We start from the raw sequence: 19,015 nt of genomic DNA on the forward strand, positions 1-19,015 counted from the left end.
TTGATTTGGGCGTTGCTGATCCCAGGTGCTGTTTCCTGTCGTTGCCACGGCAATAAAACGTACGCGTGAAAATGAGCGTGAGCCCCTGTATCTTCCAGCTTCGCAGCCCACAGAATCCCCCCCCGCCCCGGTGCGGGCCCAGGTACCAGGGTGGGCTCGGCCCTGCTGCAGGACGGAGCCTGCGGTTACACCAGTCTCTAGCTCCGGCCCTGGAGCTGCCCAGGGTGAGGGGATAGGGGCAGAGTCCGGCTTTCTGCTATTGCAATGCAGCAGGAGCAGCCGAGCTTCGAAGTAAGCTTCGAAGATGGGGGGAGACATACGCATTCTGAAAAGCTATTTTAAGGCTTAAATAATTCCCAAACTGAAACAGCTTTCAGTAATTTGCCTTTCCCCCCCCTTTGGTTGATGAAGGGAGTTCCACCTCCCCCTCCCCCCCCCAAAAAAAAACCCCAAACAAACCCCAAACAAAACGAAACAAACCCAAACCCTAAGCATCCTGCATACTAGTCCTTTTTAAGGCAGTCTGGCAACTTACTGAGGAGCAATTATACATTCCTGATGGTTCACGCAGCAGTGCCTGTTCTGCTTGTGCCACACGGCCCCGTGTTCCCTTTCCAGGCAGGAAAGCAAAGGTTAGGGGGTTATGGGGCAGGTAGAAATGTCCTCTGGCTCCTTCTGCTTAGGCACACTATGTTAGAGAGGAGTACTTGCACTGAGCAAGCATGTGGGCCCATAGGGGAATGAGGTGGTGACGAAGAGGCTACAGCTCCACCCGCTCCCAAATTAGCCATTTGCAGGGAAAAAAAAAAAAAAAAGGTTTAATCTGGATTGTTCAAACTGCTCTGATACAGGAAGCACTCACCTTTTGCTGCTCCAAAGCTGAAGTCCCTAGGGCAGTTGGCCATGCGGCTCTTCAGCTCCAGACTCCCTCCTACTGTCACTCGTTCCAGCCTTCAGCTATTGTAGCCATATGTTTGAAAGAACATTTGGATAGTTACTATTGCTATGTTTTTTTTCACGAGGAGACAAGCTTGCTGATCCAGTTTGCCACATGAGGTGCAGAGGACTGATGGAGGAAAATGAGAAGCAGTGATGGGTTAATCAGACCAGTGTAAAGAGCACTGTTGCTGCACATAAAGCTACAGCCAACTTTGATCCTCAAAACTCTCCAGTTGTCTTCTAAGGGCTGTATGTATCTCAGCTCATGGCTAACAACAGTGCTGGATAAAGCAATATCCATTCAACTACCTGCCTGAGAGCATGGAAAGAGACTAGTAAGATATGAGAAATCATCACTAGACTGTTTTTCAGTCATCCTAAAAGCTTTGCTTCCGTTCCACTGCTTCTTCAGTGAAGAAGGATAAGCATCTTATCTTATCCTACCCCGCCCTTGGGCCTCTTCATTTACTCCTAGTATCCTCCCTAGGCATATACCTCCATTTTTACTCTCATGGTGCTGCTTCCAGACATTAATGTCTGGAAACACATAGCTAGGGTTCCCAAACAACCTTAACTCTGCCTTAGAGGCAAAGATTTATGAAAAAATCCTCTCTGTTTAATATAAGCTGGGACCACAAACAACGAAATGCCTCAATCATAGTAGTGCGACTGCAGAAATACCAGCCTACAGTTAGCCAAACGTAACCCACTGAGTGCTGTGTTCTTTTATTTTCATATTTCTGATTAGGCAAACAACATAATGAAAACCTCGCTCCCTATTCTTTCGTAAGACACTATGACTCACCGCTTATGTAAGCCTTATGCTGGAGCTGGTCATAGCTCCGCTGATGATACTATATACTGGTTTGCAATTAGCGCAAGGCTTCAACCTCCCTGTTCTGTACAATAAAAATAGGTTCTCTCAATTTACGTGTTGTGAGCAGTGTGGCTTTGGGAGCCCAGGAAAAGCGGGGAATCTGTAGGGAACTATGATAGATAGTTAACGACTTAAAATTTTAGGTGGATTCTCTAAAGAGTTCAGCATTGGCATTGCTTTTCTTTCTCCCTCTCTCAAATGACTGGATAAACAGCTTGGAGGGTCTGAAGAGTTCAAAATCACCTGGTTTTCAGGTATAGCTTATGGGTAAGAACGGTGGGATTTATTATGTGGCCTGCCATATCATCTTTAATGCCATTATAATTAATATGGGACAGCAATATTGAAAAAGCATGGTTATCGCATGGTATCATTAGCGGGCACAGCAAAATTTACTTGGGAGCCTTCATTGTGCATTTCAGAACCTTAGCAAGGTGGGACTTAAATGCAAGTCCAACCCTGCCGTTCAGAAATGAAGAGCTCAGCTCAGAACATGCTCTCCCTTCTCCCATTAATTTCATGTTAGCACAAACAATAAGAAACTAGTGGATAGAGCAGGCTGGAAGTTGCTTCTTTCTCAACACAGCTGCCTGACACTTTTCCGTACACGCTCTGTGCAGGTTCTGTAGTTCCTAGTTTAGTGACTCACAACAGATCTTTCTGGAAAAAAGAGAGTAGTTTTCTGCTCCCTGAACACAGCAATGATGCACTGCACAGTGAAGACACTGTGGCTTTTGCAGGCAGGGAGCAAGAACACAAGGTATTTCACTCACTTCACAGCAGCTGTCTTAGACCCATTTAAAAAAGAAGAGAGGAACGACCCTTGCGTGAAAGATGTCAGACTTCTCTTTACTGTTAATGATAGTAGAGGCAGCAAAACCAGGCTCACCAACAAAACTTAAGAATTACTGAGGAAAGCTTCATCTTCTAAGTCTCAGCTGAAGGTACAGGACTGTACCACATCAGTGATATCGTGTGAAGTAGGAGTGTTGACGTCACCCCAGAGCCTAGAATAGCCCCTTGAGGGCTGGGTAGATGGAGAGAGCCATTGAGTTGGTAAGCGTGTATTCAGCATTTAGCTTGAATGTTGGAACAGGGAAGTTATAAATGGCCTTAAGTAGCAGAGAGTGTTTTTACCATGTATCTAATATATAAATACCTCTCCCAGAGGAGATAAACTCCCAAGTGCAGACTTGCCAGCACATCCTGGCTCCAAGACATGTGCCCTACTCAAGCCCTTCAAAAACTGGACTCTCAGCAATTTTGTATGATAGTTTTGTGTAAACTACAGCTGCTGAATTAATGATCTAGACAGTAAAATGCCATGTTACCTGTTTTTCCAACCAGGACTTCTTTGTACCGTGCTGTCATTTCCTGAAGCACTTCCAAAGGACTTGAAAGATTTCTTACCTTCCCCGAAAGACTGCATGCGTCAGATGGGGAAACCAATGCAGCAGGCAGTATAGTACCGCATCCAAAGTCACCCAGAGGTTTATAGTAGGAGAATCCAGATCCCCCTGCTCCTAAAAGACCAAACAGGTAGATTATTCCACATTTTAAACCATCTCAGTGACTATGCTACCTAACTTAATTCCTTCCTAATTTTTCCTCACGGTTTAAGTAATTTCTTGGTCCATACATTGGGAGTAAGCCAAGTTTGGATAAAGCTGCTACGGGGTCTCTTCACAGCTAATCTTTTCATCATCTTTATGTATCATTTGAGAAAGCACAGCCACCACCAGCACAAGAGACACTGCATCGTCCTTCCTTGCTAAACCACTGAGATACGGCTGTTCCTCAACACCTCCTCCCTCCAAGAGAGAAAACTGCTTAAACTTATTACTAGATCTGACATAGGAATCCCAGCAGTATGCAAAAAGAATGCAAGTCAGGTACTATCCCACCAATTTTATTATCCATCTACACAGTTCCTTCTTTTAAAAATAAAATTATTTTATGTTGGAGAAAAGTGTTACCTTTTTGAAAGAGCTTTAGTCAAGTTAGTCTTTTCTCTAAGACTGTTTTGTCAAATTAATTGCTTAAATTACTGCTTCCTGTGACAGCTTTCTCTGAAGGATGCGTCCTGTAACAATAACTTTCACACTGCTTTTTCTAGTTATGCGATGCTTGCCTGGATATCTTTGTCACTGAGAAAGTATGGTATATCATTACATGTGGATTTTTTTTTTTGATAGATCTCAATGTGTAACATTTTAAAATCTATTGGAAAATCCCCTCCTTCCCCACCAATGCTGTTACGAGGATTCCCCTCTCATTTTCAGTTACACAGTGGTATCATTGTTTACTGAACAGAATTTGTGTATCTGTTCAGACTTCGCAAATGCAAAACAGTCTCCCTCTGTGAAGAGCTTTTTCTTTACATACTAGTGATGGGGCATTACGGGTCCTGGCAGTATTAACTGAGTTAATTGGTAGATGAGCAAAAAAGCCCTGATTCAATTGCAGACTAACATCAGTATAACCAAGTGCACTTCAAACACAACTTCAGCTGGGGAATCAAGACACAAAGGTCTCTTCAGATGGCTGCTAAAATCATTGCCATCACCTACCTCCATGATTTTTGAAAAGCACATCTCAAACTGTATCTGGAGTTCAGCCAAAAATGGACACCACAAGATTATTCTTTGTGCAAATCAGCCAAAAACCTGTGCAACAGGCTATCCCTTTTCAGGAACGCAACTCACCTCTAATTGTCCTTTCCATACAGCAGTATCAATAAGCACACAGAAACTGGAGAAAGGCTAACATTCTGTGGCTGTTTCAAATCACGTACGAGCAGCATCCCAAATAACACGCTTTTTGGCTCTGATGAAGGCTAGTATCAGAAGGCTAGGTCCTCGAGGAACAGCATCAGCCCACCCATGCCAGTGGAGCTGCATTTACAACAGCTGAGGAACTGGAAACTTCTTAGTCCTAATGACTCAGTAGCTCAAAGAAGGGAAGTGCTGCAGGATTGTATGAACAACAACAAAAAGCCCACCAAGTCCTTTCGAAAGCCTTGCCCCTTCTGTTGTAGCTTCTTGAAGGGCAGAGAATTGCACTACTAGAAGACAGTCAAAATTAGCCAAGTTTAGCAATCTTGGAATCAAAAGCGAAGTTGACCTTGTGACTTGAGTACAACCGTCTATAGGTGACTATCATCTGAAGCCAAAACTTACAGATGTAAAAGCCCAATTCTCTACAGCTTTACTTGGGAGGATAACATTTATTAGCTGTAGTAGACTCAATTCTCCACATGGTGTAGCCCTTTGAGAAGAGGCTGAGCCACAGTATGAAGTTACGGATTTAAAAATACACCTCTCCATTTTTAATCACCATTTCTATCAATCTATCCATTCAGCATCTTGCTAAGATTTCTTTTGTGGTGGGTCATTATTGTTCAGAAGAGTCAAATGCCTTCAACCTTTAGCAGGATCTCTTTTCTCTAGGTCAGAGTTTAGTTCTTAGACCAGAGACGAGCGGGTTGGCTATACAAGACTTAAGTGTTCAGCAAAAGGACAAACCCAGGAGAATAAACACCTGGAAGAATGTAAAAGGAGGATGGGATGGGGGAGGAAGGGAAACATCTTAATAAACAAAGCAAGAGTTATTTTACCTCCCCCTTCACAAATATGGTTTGAAACCAGAAGGAACAATTATGGTTAAGTTTCAACTTCTGCTGTTAAGGTACCAGTGCAGCACATTTTACCCAAACGGGTGTCCCCATAACCACTTACAGAACAATCCCAAGTTTTTGCTATTTAGCTTTCTAAATTTTTGTTCAACTGCATTTGTCCGCTGAGCTGTGTGGGTAGTAGGTCACATCATCTACACTGGCCTGACATTTTTGGAGTAGCATGGTGCTCAGCTTTTAGCATCTTTATAGGAAAGAAATTTTCAGTAGTTCCTTGTGATATACTTTTTTTTTTTAATTTTAAGATTATACTCACTGTTTCATGCTGAAATGTCTTTCCTTAATAAGATTTAATGATTTTTTTCAACTTGATTCCTAAATTAACATCTGTAGTATTTTGATTGTTCTTTATCCCCTTCTTACTGAGGTAAGAAAACAAACTATAAAAATACAAGTATTCCATGTGAGTGATTTTTGGAATCGTGCACAAATAAAGCAGCAACTACCAACTACAGCATTGAATACTTGAAAACTGAGAAGGCTAAAATACAAGCTTTTAAAAATATTACGTATCTATAAGCTATTTAATGGTAAACATGTTTGACTATGCAATATCAGTAGTCAGGAATTGTTTCAGATATTCTTTGAAGATGTAAAAGGAATTCACTTTACACAGGTAAAGCTAAACAAACAAGAAATCAGATAATGCTTTGTGGAATAAAAGTAGGATTATTCTGAAATAACTCTTCTACTTTAAAATGTATAGCAGCTATATTATATTCCAGAACAACTTTTACCTATAAATCAGCCTGTAGACCTTTAATCACATACACTTTTGAGGTGAAATACTTAAAAATATTTTCTTGAGTATTATACTAACATTCATTCAGTCTTTTAAACATTTTAAACAAAAGCTAGTACTGGGAAAAAAATCTAGTTGCTAGGATGCATAATTTGAAGTTGTATGAAAAACGGAAATGTACTTAAAGACAACCTGAATCATTTAGTCAGAGCCACACTATACAGCAAAAATGGCTCCCCCACCCCATTCTTCCCCCCGCCCCCAAAGAAGACTTCTAGAACAGACTTCTGGTTTTGCTTTTTTAATAAGTCCATAAAAGCCAAGGGTTTATAAAAAGCACATGCAAGTCCATTCACATTAACAGATCAGCAAGAAGCTGCAAACTTTCCTTAGTACAGGAACTATGTCTCTAAGATTGGAAGTAGTAAACAAAACAGGACACCAGAACTGACAGCTAAGGTGGCAGCAGCAGCTTTGCTGACAGCTGAATTCCTGGTTTGTTCCTGGGGCATAGGGATGCGTGGGGGCATGACACCCAAACCCAATTAAAATTCCCTATAGCTTTGGAGAGAACAGCAAAATCAGTTTGTTTTTACTCTTTTACTGATCCATTTTAAGTCATATCAACAGATCTGCAATTTTTGAAGTGTTTTGTAATTGCAGCGTAGATTCCTGGTTTCATCCTTCTCCTGAAAGAGGGAATGTAAGTGAATATAAACGGGATCAGAAAAAGAGACGTCAGGAAAAGGTGCAACAGTCCCACCTTCAAATGCCATGAGGAAAAGAAACAGATTCTTGGACTGTCTGCCCTCTCCAACTCCAGTCTGTGAAAAGCCAACTGACCAGTTACTGAAACAGCGGGGCACCACTTTTTACAAATCTCTACAGATCCTTTAGCACCGAGCAAAAACAAGAGGAAAAGCCACTGAAGAATCTTGACGGCTTTCTTTACGAGAACAAAGTAACAGTTTGTATTCTTGCTTCACCATTCATCTTTCAATATTTGTACTTCCACTTGAAGTAAACAAGATACCGTCACACTGAACAAAAAAAAAAAAAAATCTAAAAGTAGCTCAGCTTTCCCTTTTCTCAATAGCTTAGGGATAGGAAGGACATTAGGCATATTTAACTGCTCCTAGTTTAAGCCATACAGTAATTTAACGTTGCTGCAAGAATGTGGTTTTCTTCTCAAAATCTATCAATTTTTCTCCCTTAAGATTTCCTTATGTAGCACACTAGTACCTTGAAGACAGACCCAGTGTAGTACTTGGGTTTGCTACAAATAATCCAATCCTTCCTTCCTTCCTTCGAAGAAAATGGGTATTAGAACTTGTCTGACTGTCAGGAAGGCTGAGATTTTCTCTATCTACAGAATAGGTATAACCTGTAACTTCTGTATATGCTCCAATTATGTCTCTGGCCAAAAGTGATTATGTTTAGTAAAATACAGTGAAACCATTCCCCCTCTGACCAACTAACACCTCAGTCTTTGTCAAGGCATAAAATTTTAAGTGCTAACAGGGAACTGGGAAGTTTTTGACATAAATTACAGTGAGACCCATGAACATTTCATGGGATTTCAATTATCAGTCCACAACCTGTGACAAACATAACACTTACTGTCACCTCAGTGGTAAGAAATAGCGTACCAAGCAATTGCCAGTGGTGTATGGGACTGTAACCGAATTGACAATTATGGTGTAAATGGGTTTTCCGTGATAGAACACGTTTTCCATAATTATCAACTGTCCGTCATCTCAACATTCTGCCAGGCTTTCCATTTTTTTTGTGAGTAAACCACCATGGCAGCAGAATTATTTCCCAAGTTAATTAGCGATGTAAGTTACACTGCATATGCTAGATGCTGGCAACAATGAAAGCACCGATATTAAAACAAAATTCTCACTACTGATGAAAGTGTCATACAATGATTTTGATGCACGTGTTGGTACAAGTGAATCTCTCATGCTGACCACTATCATCTCCTCCTCCTCTTTTTTTTTTTTGATGGTACACTGCGTGCCCCATGACGATTCAAGTAACATACAGAAAATTGAGGAAGTTCTTGGAATTTCACAGAAATCAAATAGAAGTCTTACAACCCACAGCAACATCCATGGTTCTTATTGCAATAAAAAGTCAGTATGTATTCTTCATCCCATCTATGTTAAGATTTCTTTTAAAGAAAAGGTGCTGATATTTTGTATTGTTTCATCTATGAGGTAGATGGCACTTTCATATAAATAGTGTAAATCAGAAATTAAGTTAGCTCTGAGCCTGCAACAAGCACTGCTTATGGTTGCAGTCAGGCAACCGCTGACTGCTCGAGTCAATTATTAAATCATAAATACAAAATAATTCCTCATTTTAAAAGACAAACAGTAAGTCCTTGGAAAAAGAGTCGTGGCCGAGCACACAGACAGGTGCCTTCCCTTGACAAAGGTCAGCGGAATTCTGGCTTTAGCCTCCAGACACCTTCACCATTCGGGCTCCTATGGAAGGTGCAGAGATTGCGGAGAAGTTCTCTAAAGACGCAGGACTGCGCCACAGGCAGTTTGGACTCAAATTCCTGCAGTAGCTCCTGAGTGCTAGCCTCGCCGTTCACGCGGGCCTGGAACGCTATGAAGTTACGCACATCCACGAGCAGCTCATCGTATTCTGTTGAACCTGGGGCTGGGGCAGGTGCTTGCTGATGATTCTCATCTCCCTCATTCCCTGTCTGTTGTGGTAAAATAAGGTGGTTTCTTGCCCTCATCTTAGCTAATAAAGATGAAGAGTCTAGTGCGCTGGATGACGATTCTCCAGATTTTCCATCAAAGTGCCCATTGGAACTACACTTCTTTACATTTTCTTTCTTTATTGTATCCGCATCCTGCAAATAAACATACAGACTATGGAGAAAGTTGGATTTTGAGATCCACGGAATCTGTTGAACAAAATCCGCCTGCTGTTTAGACTTAAATAACAAACATGAACACTCAGAAGCTAGTCATCTGAAATACACAATAAAGAGGTAATATGTTCTGGTCTCAACTTTAGAACTTAGGAAGCGAAAGAAAAGCATTGCTGGTCTTGAGACAGATAAACCAGACCATGCTGCAATTTGTGACTGCTGTATCGAATTACACTTCATCAAGATGCTATATCAAAACATGAAAAATCAAATTAATGGGTGACTAAAAATTCTAGAATTCTACATAATCATATGACAAATGGGTATGAGACACATCTACAGCATAAATCAGATTTGTTGCATAAATCAGAACATTTCACATATATCAGCTATTAAAAGAGAAACGTTAGCTTGTGTCTCTTACCTTGCACTTCTTTGCAGGTGATACACAAGTGGAATGTGAAGAAAGCAGCATGGGGTTTCTTTTTTGACCAAATCGACTTCTAAAAACCCACAAAAGAATTAACTCTATAAAACATCCTTCCCAAAACGATTAGGATAGTTTTGCCAAAGTTTTAGGGTTCTCAAGAGCCCTCTGCCAAACTCTCTCCTCTGCTGTGCAACAATAATGCTTTCTTTGTACTTCAGAATGGACTTTCTAGGCTTATAATACGCCTTCATGTCTTTATTAAATATAAAACGTGAAACTCCACTTTGATACATGTTACTGCAAATACCAAGTGCAAAAAAAAGATAAATCCATAGCATCTTAAGGAACTCTTCGATTTTTGGAAAAGCAGTGTGAGAACTGAACTTACTTTATTCCTGATGGTGCACCTGAAAGACCACTCATGCCTGTCCAGGTTGGCACACCAGAAGCAGCTCCTAAACATCGCTGTCGAGAGACTTTTAAGGCTCTTAAGGCGTCCTGAGCTACTCTGTTTGCTTCTGCTTCCACCAGCACGTGATCTGCACTGGAAGCTTCCATAATGGCATCATGCTTCATAACACTGTGTACCCCTAAAAACCAGAAGAAAAGGTGAAGGAGGACATCTGTTAATTTACATGGTTATCTATAAAATTAAATATTCACCATTTAAGTGAATGCCACAATCGCATTTTTCCTTTTTCAGGTTGATTATATTCAGCACTTCAGTATAGTCGTTTCTAACAAGAGAACCCCCTTCTATCAGTTAAGCAATCAATTTGACAGCAAGCCACTTCTGGTGTGCTGATGAGATCATTATTCACAACAGACTTGGCAATTATGTGGGTAAATCCATCATTTCTATTGTTACGGACAGGACAGACAGAAGTGAAACCCTTGTGTAAATGAAGGTTGGTTACATCCTTATTTCCAGAAGAAACACTGCATTACTTCTATATCCAGAAGCGTTTCTGGAAGGCTGCGCATCTCTCTGAAATGTTTGTGCCAAGGTAATGAGCACATTCATAACCAGAGCGTTTCAACGATGAACATTTTAATGTTTCACTACAGTAACAGAAAAGATAAAACACGTTTTGTGTTGTAGCTCTAACCATTAGAGTAACAGAACTGCTCCTTCTCTCACTTGCGTAAGTTTTATATACCTCTGTTTAAATAGTCTGACACTGTTGAGCAGCCAAATAACAACGGTTACCTGATTTTTTGAAAAGTTTCTCCAAGACGTAATCATCATTTTTCTTTGAGTCTTCCTCCTTCTCTTCACTGTTCTCCCTTCTGTATCGCTTTTGTTTCACGAGATGAGGAACGCGCTCTCCTTCAAATTTGGCATCTTTGTGATGTTTCTTTTTAGATTTATCTTTGTGGCTCTCATGTGACAGAATATCCACCCTGTGCTTTGTTTTTGAGGTACGTTTATAATGACTATTATCTAATTGCCCATCTTCAGTTTTAGCAACCTGCTTTTCCCAAAAGCCAGCTGCACTACATGTAAGGCTAAAATCTCCCTTGATATTTGCATTAGCTGCTCCATGTACTTCATCAGCCACCACGGTATTCAGACATTTGGCATTCTCTGAAGACCCTGCATCACCTGGCAATGACTGGTACATAGATTTGTCAGCTCTTTCCAAGCTTTCCTCCTTGCTTTTATTCAATGAATTTATAGCAGTAGCAGCTTGTGCATTATCTTTTGCATAGCTATTTTGGTCCAAGGCTTCCAAATTTCCTTTGGTTTCCTCACTTGTCTCTATTGCTTTAGAAGAAGAATTTGTCACGTGGGTGGCTGAGTAGGAATTGGATGACTTGCTGTACTTCGGTGAGCTGCTTTCTGTAAGATGGAGATCACCTTTACAAGTGTCATTATCAGGTGGCTTTTCAAGTTTCCGTTTCAATTGGTGTTTTGGGACTTGAACATCTGAACCAGTACCTGAGGGATGAATGAAATTAGTATCCATTTATCAAACACTTCAAACATTTTTTCTTTTGTACAAATAGAAATAAATGTGTACCTGCAAAAATTGCACTTGTTTCTGTCCCCTGAGACACATCTGGGCTGCTCAGAGTAAAAAGTTCATAAAGGTCATTGGATTTGAAAAAGCGCCTCTGCTTAGGGTCTTTCAGCACTCTGTTCGTTAAAAACTGTTTGAAGATTTGTCTAAAAAAGAAAAAAAGTACTTTGTGCATGAAACAATGTCTAGCTATGTTTAAGTACTGAATACAGTACTTAAACAGAAAACTGTATAAGCACAAATGTTACCCTGCAGAACAATTAAGCAGTGGGAAGATGATGTTAGTTTCCAGAAGACAATCTTGAGTTAGTAACTTTCAAACAACCAACTAAATTGTTAAACACAGGGATTTATTGTTTTGCAACAACCCCATAACACAACAGGTAACCACCATCCTGAAACATCCTATGAGGCATCCCTTAACTAAGCAATAAATAACTTCACAGCTAGAATTTTTTTTGTCCATTAAAATTGAAAAGCTTGTATATATTACAATAAAACTATCGGAAAGCTCCTGAAAGAAAAACAAGAGCTTGTTAAAATGACAACATTTTAACGGTTCAATTGGTTGGAGGAATCAAAAGAAGCAGAGTAGCTCAGTCTGATGGTGATGACTGGATGACAACCACTGAAAAGGGAAATCAGACGTGGTTTAGAGGAAGGGAGAAAAGAGCCCACCTGCAGAGGACTGAAAGAACAAATTTGGGGGAGAACTAAGCTGCAAAAACTCTTCTAGTATTGGTAAATCTACTTCTATGACATGTTTGTACTACATAGCTTTTGATTGCAAGTTCTAGGCGCTATTTTCCTGTACAAAAAATACACCCCTAAATAAAGCTGGAAATCAGATCTCAAGAAGTGTTTTTATCATGGTTTTGGCTCTGCTGGCATTAAGCAGGGAAACTATTTTTAAATGCAGTTGGCAAAAACTAAGTTTAAACATAGGTGCCAGCTACTGTAGTGCACCCATCAGAAGACACTAAAGTTTTTAAGAATTAACTGAGCTTCATAGCTTCCTGCAAGGATGATCACATATTTGCAGGGAAGAAAACACAGGCAAAGAGAAAAGACACCTTGCTTAAAGTTCAAAGTCCATTGCACTGTTCTGGAAATAAATGAATTCCTGATGGCTGTCCTGACCCCTAGAGCCCACTTCCTTGATGTGGTCAGTGTTGTTCAAACAGAAGTATGCCAGAGGGACGCAAGCCAATCAACAGCGGATGTTTTGTATCCATGTGGTAAAACAGATTAAAAAAGGCACTCAATAAGTGTGGGTATTTCATTGTTTAGAGTTTTTCATTCACCTGCGTTTTCAAAGAGGATATTCCAGTTCTAAAGAGTAATGCCTAGGCAGAGGATTCCCGTGTACATTCATTTGGAATTCATGTGAGTGAAGCTAACTACTGAGAAAGCTGAATGGGAAAGCAAAACAAAAAGATTTCATTGATTTCGAAATACAAGCATTTTAAGGCTTTAGCTACATTTTGGAATAAATAACGTGAAAATGACTGGTGGTTCTTGGGATTTAATTCTCTCACTTTGGAATGATTTGGGAATAAAATAAAATTGGGTTTGCAGAGTAGTAAATGGATGTATGTACCACATACATCTTTATACATCCTAAGGACAATATAAAGAACTTGTTGATTTCAATTTGCATTTCAGGCTTATTGAGTCTCCTGTTCTGAGTAAGGGGCTCATTTTTTCCTGTCGATGCCTCATACTCTCTCATTTACAGTGAATTCTGGATGTGCTGGACACAGCTGCTGGAACAGATTGATGAGGTATATTTAGCATGTGGGTCTTGGAGCCAGAGAGGCAGCAGCACAGCCCTGCAGCTGGGAGTCTAATATTAGAAGAAGGCCCATTTCTCAGCAGAAATTTTTAAAAGTTTTCCGTGACGTGCCCATCATGACCAAGGTTGGGGGTTACAAGCCATGTGTCCACATGCACAGGTATGTCACTGTTACACCACCACAGATTTGCTGCAAACATTTTCTTGAGCATACGGCTGTATCCAAGGAATCGTTCTCACTGACCTGTGGTATATCTTCTCTTCAATAGTACCCGCAGTGAGAAGCCTATATACAGTCACCTGTTTCTTTTGGCCTATTCTCCAAGCACGTTCCCGAGCCTGGAACACAAAAGGTTTGGTTACCAGACATTAGCCTCTTAGACATGTGTTTGACAGAGAGCTATCGATACCACTGTTTCAAACCTAGTTCAGACATTTAACAAATAGTTCAAGAAGTTACATAGCTGTGGTATTTCTACAGCATTAGGACAACTAACTCAGCAGGAGAGGAAAACAATTTAGAAAGTTTACATATGTAAAAAGACAAGTCTCCAACTGTACCATGAAATCTATGCAAAAAATCTCAAAAAATAAATTATGTTAAAATTAGAACTCGTATCTAGGATATGTACTTTATATAGACTTATTCCAAAAGGGATCTATTTCACAATAGAGCTTTAATATACAAATTTCCTTTGAACTTGTCTTCTTTTTCTTAACTGGAAGCTTTCCTACAAACATCTTGAACCAACCACTAAAACAGACCACTCTAGGTCAGACTACACACTTGCAGATCTCAGAGCTATGTAGGATTTCCATCAAAAATAGTTTTTTCCTCTCAAACACGTAAGCCCCATATACTGTTAAGGGATCTGATAAACCAGAGTGTCATCATACCATCAGATAAAGAAAAACTTCTTTAAGATATTGGCTTAACAGCAGCTTCTAAGGGCATAGCTACATATCATTATTTAGTGACAAAGACAATTTAAGCAACAGTTGTTCTCCTTTTCTTACCCTGCATTGCCACCATGAACAGTCATGCCTGTTCAAGAGTTTGCATAGCTGTACTTTCCCTTCAGAAACATCTAGTTTGTTTGTTTATTTAAAAAAACCCCAGGCCATTTCAACTGTTTGTTTGGCTACACTCTAAACAGACTATATGAATCGACAATATTGAAGAGTGGTAAGGTATAACAGCGTAAAGGGGATGTGGTGGGAACCACTTAAATTGGCTTTGCCACAAGAGTAATCATAACGTGGAACTGCACCCTAAGCGACCATTGCTGGGAACAGCAACTTAGGGAAGAGCAACATAGTGCTTTAGCACTATTTGAGGAGATAAATGTCATTCCATCTTCAGTTTTATTTCAACTTAAGCTGGTAAATGGAATGTAATGAACCAAACTCACCTGTGTGTCTGTACTGGGATTCCAGTCAGGATCATAAATAATAACCCTGTCAGCACCAGTCAAGTTAACTCCAATGCCACCAACACGAGTTGTTAGAAGAAAAATAAATACGGATTTGTCCTATAACACGAGAGAGAATTTACTAAAGCAAGAATTACCAAAGTACAAGATAAAAGAATCCAGGAAACAAAAAAAATTATCAGTGTTATTTGCACAGATGCAAAGGGAGCCAAGAGAAGGAATACATTTCCTTGTTTGCCTAATATCTCTTTTGACAAATAAAAGTAGTTTGATCTAAATTTCATTTACTGTCGTCCAATAAAATTTCTTTTCCCTCTTTTCAACTGTGTTTTTATTCTTAGCAGAAAATCCAACTTAAGTGTGAAAAAAGTGATGACTTTTTTCCCCTCTCACAAAGAAAGTGGTTTCATTTGACTGAACTCCCCAGTTTTGTGTCTCAAACCTGAAGTAGTATGGTTAAAAACAGACCAAAAAGGAATGCAAGAACTCAACCATACTCACTAATAGGCATTAGTGTGTGGGATGCAACATCTCACCTCATTATATCTTGTTATAAGGGGCTGTCTGGAAGCTATTGTTGTGGTGCCATCCATCCTGAGGTAGGAATAGTTTCTGTGTCTCACAAAGTCTTCAAGTATGTGCAGCATCTGTTGTGATGGAAAAAATTTAATGAAATCCAGACGTGAAGACTGAGCGACTGTCTGATCAAGTCATAAGAATTTCTGGTACTAACTGCAGTGCCAATCAAACAAACAAGATGACGACTAAAAACTTTCGAATCTTAAATGAGCAGAAAATTCATTAACTTATGTAATTGGGGGGGGGAAAGTAGCTATTTCACTGCTGAATGCACAAGTGGAATGTTTGTGCTTGGTTTGGGAAGTCCAGAGCCATGGTCTCAAGACAATTAACCAGGTAAATGGTGCAGCATTCCAAGGGAATCCACGGAAGCAAGACAAAATCATGAATACATAGGGAAAACAAATGAAGGTCACTGTCTGTGCTACTGGCCGAAAGCACATAATTCTGAGGATTAGGTGTGCACATGCACTAAACAGAGTGAGCAAACTGACTTGGTAGTTTCTATCCTGAAACTACACAGTAGGGACAATAAATACATTCACCACTGCTTCAGCCTGGTATTATATGGGTACAACTGATACAAGCTTTGACCCAGTATATTGAATTTGGGCAACACTGCCACAACACGCTCTCATTCCAGCAAAGCTTACTGAGCTTGGGAACTGGTCTCCAATTATTCCAAAGACATTAGTCATCTTAGTATTTTTTTCAATTAGATGTTAATTTTCTGAGAAGGACACTATGAAAGTGGTTCTAATTACAAGTCTTGTTGGGACACACACATGCAATTTTTTAGTTTTAGTAATAACTAAAACTAAAAACAATGAGCTCATCTTACCTGTCTTGACTGAGTAAAAAACAACACTCTGTGACCTTGCTTGTGCCATATTTTCAGCAAGGATTCTACCACTATCATTTTTCCAGAACGTTTCCAATATCCAAACTGATCTGCTTCCTCCACTTCAGCATTTGGTACACCCTTCAAATTCGTGGGACCACCAGAGAAGAGGTCAGGGTGGTTGCAAATCTTTCTCAAAGCTACTAGTCCTGAGAAAATCTAAAGAACACAGGAGAAAAATATTTTTATTTTCTTGATAAATACTTGTATCTATATGGGTTGCGGTTGAGAAAAATAAACAGCAATGGATTAATCCAGTCATCACCAAGAAGTTTGTTTTTAATAGTGGTTTGCTCTTTAGAGAAGCCAATGGACGCTAATACTCGTTTCATGCAAAGTTTTAGGAAAAATCAGTACAAGAGAAGGTCAATGAAATTTTATGTTCTTGTGAGCCTATTCTGGTGACAATGTTAAGAGAATTCTGCAACAGCTTCCACATTAGCAAAAGCAGTCCCTAGCTGTAACTCACAGTCAGATTTTTCCTACTCAAAAGGAAAAATTCCACCAAGTTTGTTACTTGAAATTGTGTCCTTCTTTCCAACCCCCACAATGTTAGCAGGTAACTTAAGACAGACCTTGAGGATAGCAAGTATACCCACCAGAATGCATGGTAACAAAGAATAGATGAGTAAACATATTTGAACAAACATATGAAGCTGAAAATTAGCACTTTTGATGCCATGTTAGGAGGTTCTGTTCAGTTATTCATGCAATAATATTACAAGTGTTACTTATTTTTCTGATATAAAATAATTTTCATTGGGATAACTAAAATGGCTAGGCACTTGAAAAAACTTGGCCACTATAGCTTTGCGAGATCTGGAAAAATAAAGAAGTCAAAACAGCGGTAAGGTCAACATCTGCTTTGTATGGCACTGCAATATACAGGGCTGTACTGACCATACAACTAACTGGAGCCACTGGGGGTGAGGGGAGAAGGGATTTCACAGTTGACAAGACAAGGAAACATGGTAAATTACACATTATAACCAAGATGTATTACTTCTCCTCTTACAAACAATAGATCTGTATCCTGCAGCTAAAATGGGAGTGAAAAACGTCTACTGCGTGCATAAAGAAGTCAAACAGACCAGATGCGTGCAATGTAGGAGTCACAGGGAATAGCAGACTTTTTACACAAGCAACAGTAGGCATTTGAAACTGTATTTCAATTGCTGCTGTCATCCTGGCCACAGCAATTTCAACACTTATGTTGTGAGGATGGAGGCAAAAGATGTTGAAGTGACTAGTAATAACAAGGATGCTTGCTATTTGCTCTGCTGTATGTTAAGACTGTGAAATCATCAACTGTTGCATCACGAAGTTGTTATACCTGAACTGTACTCTCAGGACAAATTACTTTCTTCCTTTGCTTCACTTTTGCAATTGGTTAAAAGCATGCATACAGTTACCTACAGCAGGTCATCCAACAAGCCATAATTTGTTCCCAAGATCACAAATATACTGCAAAGCCCATTCCATTCCTAGTTTTATCTGGTCATGCCACTACATATGGATGACTAACTCTACGTATTCCATGGAACATTTCTGAGAAAAAAGAGCAGACACCCACAAAAGCAGAACTGAGATCAGTGTGTTTGCTTCCCTCTCTGCTCAGAATCCAGCTAGAAGAATGGGAAGGTCAGTCCATGACTTTATCCATCAAACTCTACCTGCCATTAACCTTAATTAATGCCAACCTGCATGTCTCCATTGAGGATCTGGTAAACTTCTTTAGAGCTGATGAAATTTTGATAGACTTGACACTGCTCATCTGTCAAACGGCAAAAGAGGACCTACCAAAACAAACAAACGAACCGCTCAAGCCCAACCTGTAAACTCCAAATAGAGTGAAGTTTTACAATGTGCTACAATGAAGCTTCACAGATGTCTGACATACTGAAATACTAAGTTAAAAGATACTGCATAGAAATCATTAGAAATAAAACAACTCAGAATTTTTAGAGAATGAACATAATCATTAAGATGGGTTTCATGAGTTTTTCTGTGCCCTTTCCCAGTGGTTCTTTTTTCCCCTCAAATTGCTTTAATTTTGGAAGTGCTGCCATTTTCCAGTTTTAATGAGGTAACTGTGCAGTGTTAGCATTCTCTCAAAGCTATGTTTATAGGAAATGCTTTCCATTGTGTGTCTATTATGTCCCTTACAACTTGCAAATTCCTAGTACCTCATGGGAAGGTTAGCACACGTAATCTGTTCTGTCATTAGCCTTTGAGTGTGAGCATATAATGATTTTTCAGATGCTCTGATGGGCTAAAATGGAACAAAATAACTTCCTCGCATTCTGCAAGGCACCCAACATTATGCCGTAAGTCGAACTTATGTAGTGCCCTGTGATTGACAAGAAAAAGAATCAAATTTGTTTAATCTGTTTATGATTGCATTCTTTAGAGTAAGTAGCCCAGACTCTTTAAAGTATATAGAAATTCAAAATTTGATTAAAAAAAAAAGATCATTAGACTGCACAGCAGAAACTGCGTATGGCCTACTCATTTATTATGTAGCTGTCAGCACTGTCTTACAAAGACTAGCACGTCTACTTCTCTTTTAGAGGGAGGAGACAGGAAGCAAAAGAGTGAGGAGAGGACAAGAAAGCCTGAAGCACTGAAACCTGAGTGGCAGAAGAATCTAATAATTACTACAAGTCAATATTTGTAGGAATTTCAATTGTTTAAATAATCCTTTCAAC

The 19,015-nt window shown here is 39.7% G+C and overlaps 1 protein-coding gene across 6 annotated transcripts in view; it reads right to left on the reverse strand.

The window, feature by feature from the left end:
* Window positions 1–6,537: 6,537 nt before the first annotated feature.
* Window positions 6,538–19,015, reverse strand: part of ERCC6 (ERCC excision repair 6, chromatin remodeling factor) — a 50,996-nt gene continuing 38,518 nt past the window's right edge. For 5 of the 6 annotated variants that reach the window (XM_076338697.1, XM_076338699.1, XM_076338698.1 and 2 more), the window contains 10 exons: window positions 18,008–18,103; window positions 16,248–16,466; window positions 15,364–15,474; window positions 14,807–14,926; window positions 13,639–13,733; window positions 11,600–11,745; window positions 10,786–11,517; window positions 9,964–10,165; window positions 9,570–9,648; window positions 6,538–9,124 (listed from right to left, as the gene is read on the reverse strand). In XM_076338697.1, coding sequence (XP_076194812.1) covers window positions 8,696–9,124; window positions 9,570–9,648; window positions 9,964–10,165; window positions 10,786–11,517; window positions 11,600–11,745; window positions 13,639–13,733; window positions 14,807–14,926; window positions 15,364–15,474; window positions 16,248–16,466; window positions 18,008–18,103 — 2,229 coding nt within the window. In that variant the 3' untranslated portion in view covers window positions 6,538–8,695. The remainder of the gene's footprint in view (window positions 9,125–9,569; window positions 9,649–9,963; window positions 10,166–10,785; window positions 11,518–11,599; window positions 11,746–13,638; window positions 13,734–14,806; window positions 14,927–15,363; window positions 15,475–16,247; window positions 16,467–18,007; window positions 18,104–19,015) is intronic. The other variant, XM_076338701.1, reaches the window with a different exon arrangement.

Source organism: Aptenodytes patagonicus, chromosome 5 (genome assembly GCF_965638725.1).
Source record: "Aptenodytes patagonicus chromosome 5, bAptPat1.pri.cur, whole genome shotgun sequence".
Classification (NCBI taxonomy): Eukaryota; Metazoa; Chordata; class Aves; order Sphenisciformes; family Spheniscidae; genus Aptenodytes; species Aptenodytes patagonicus.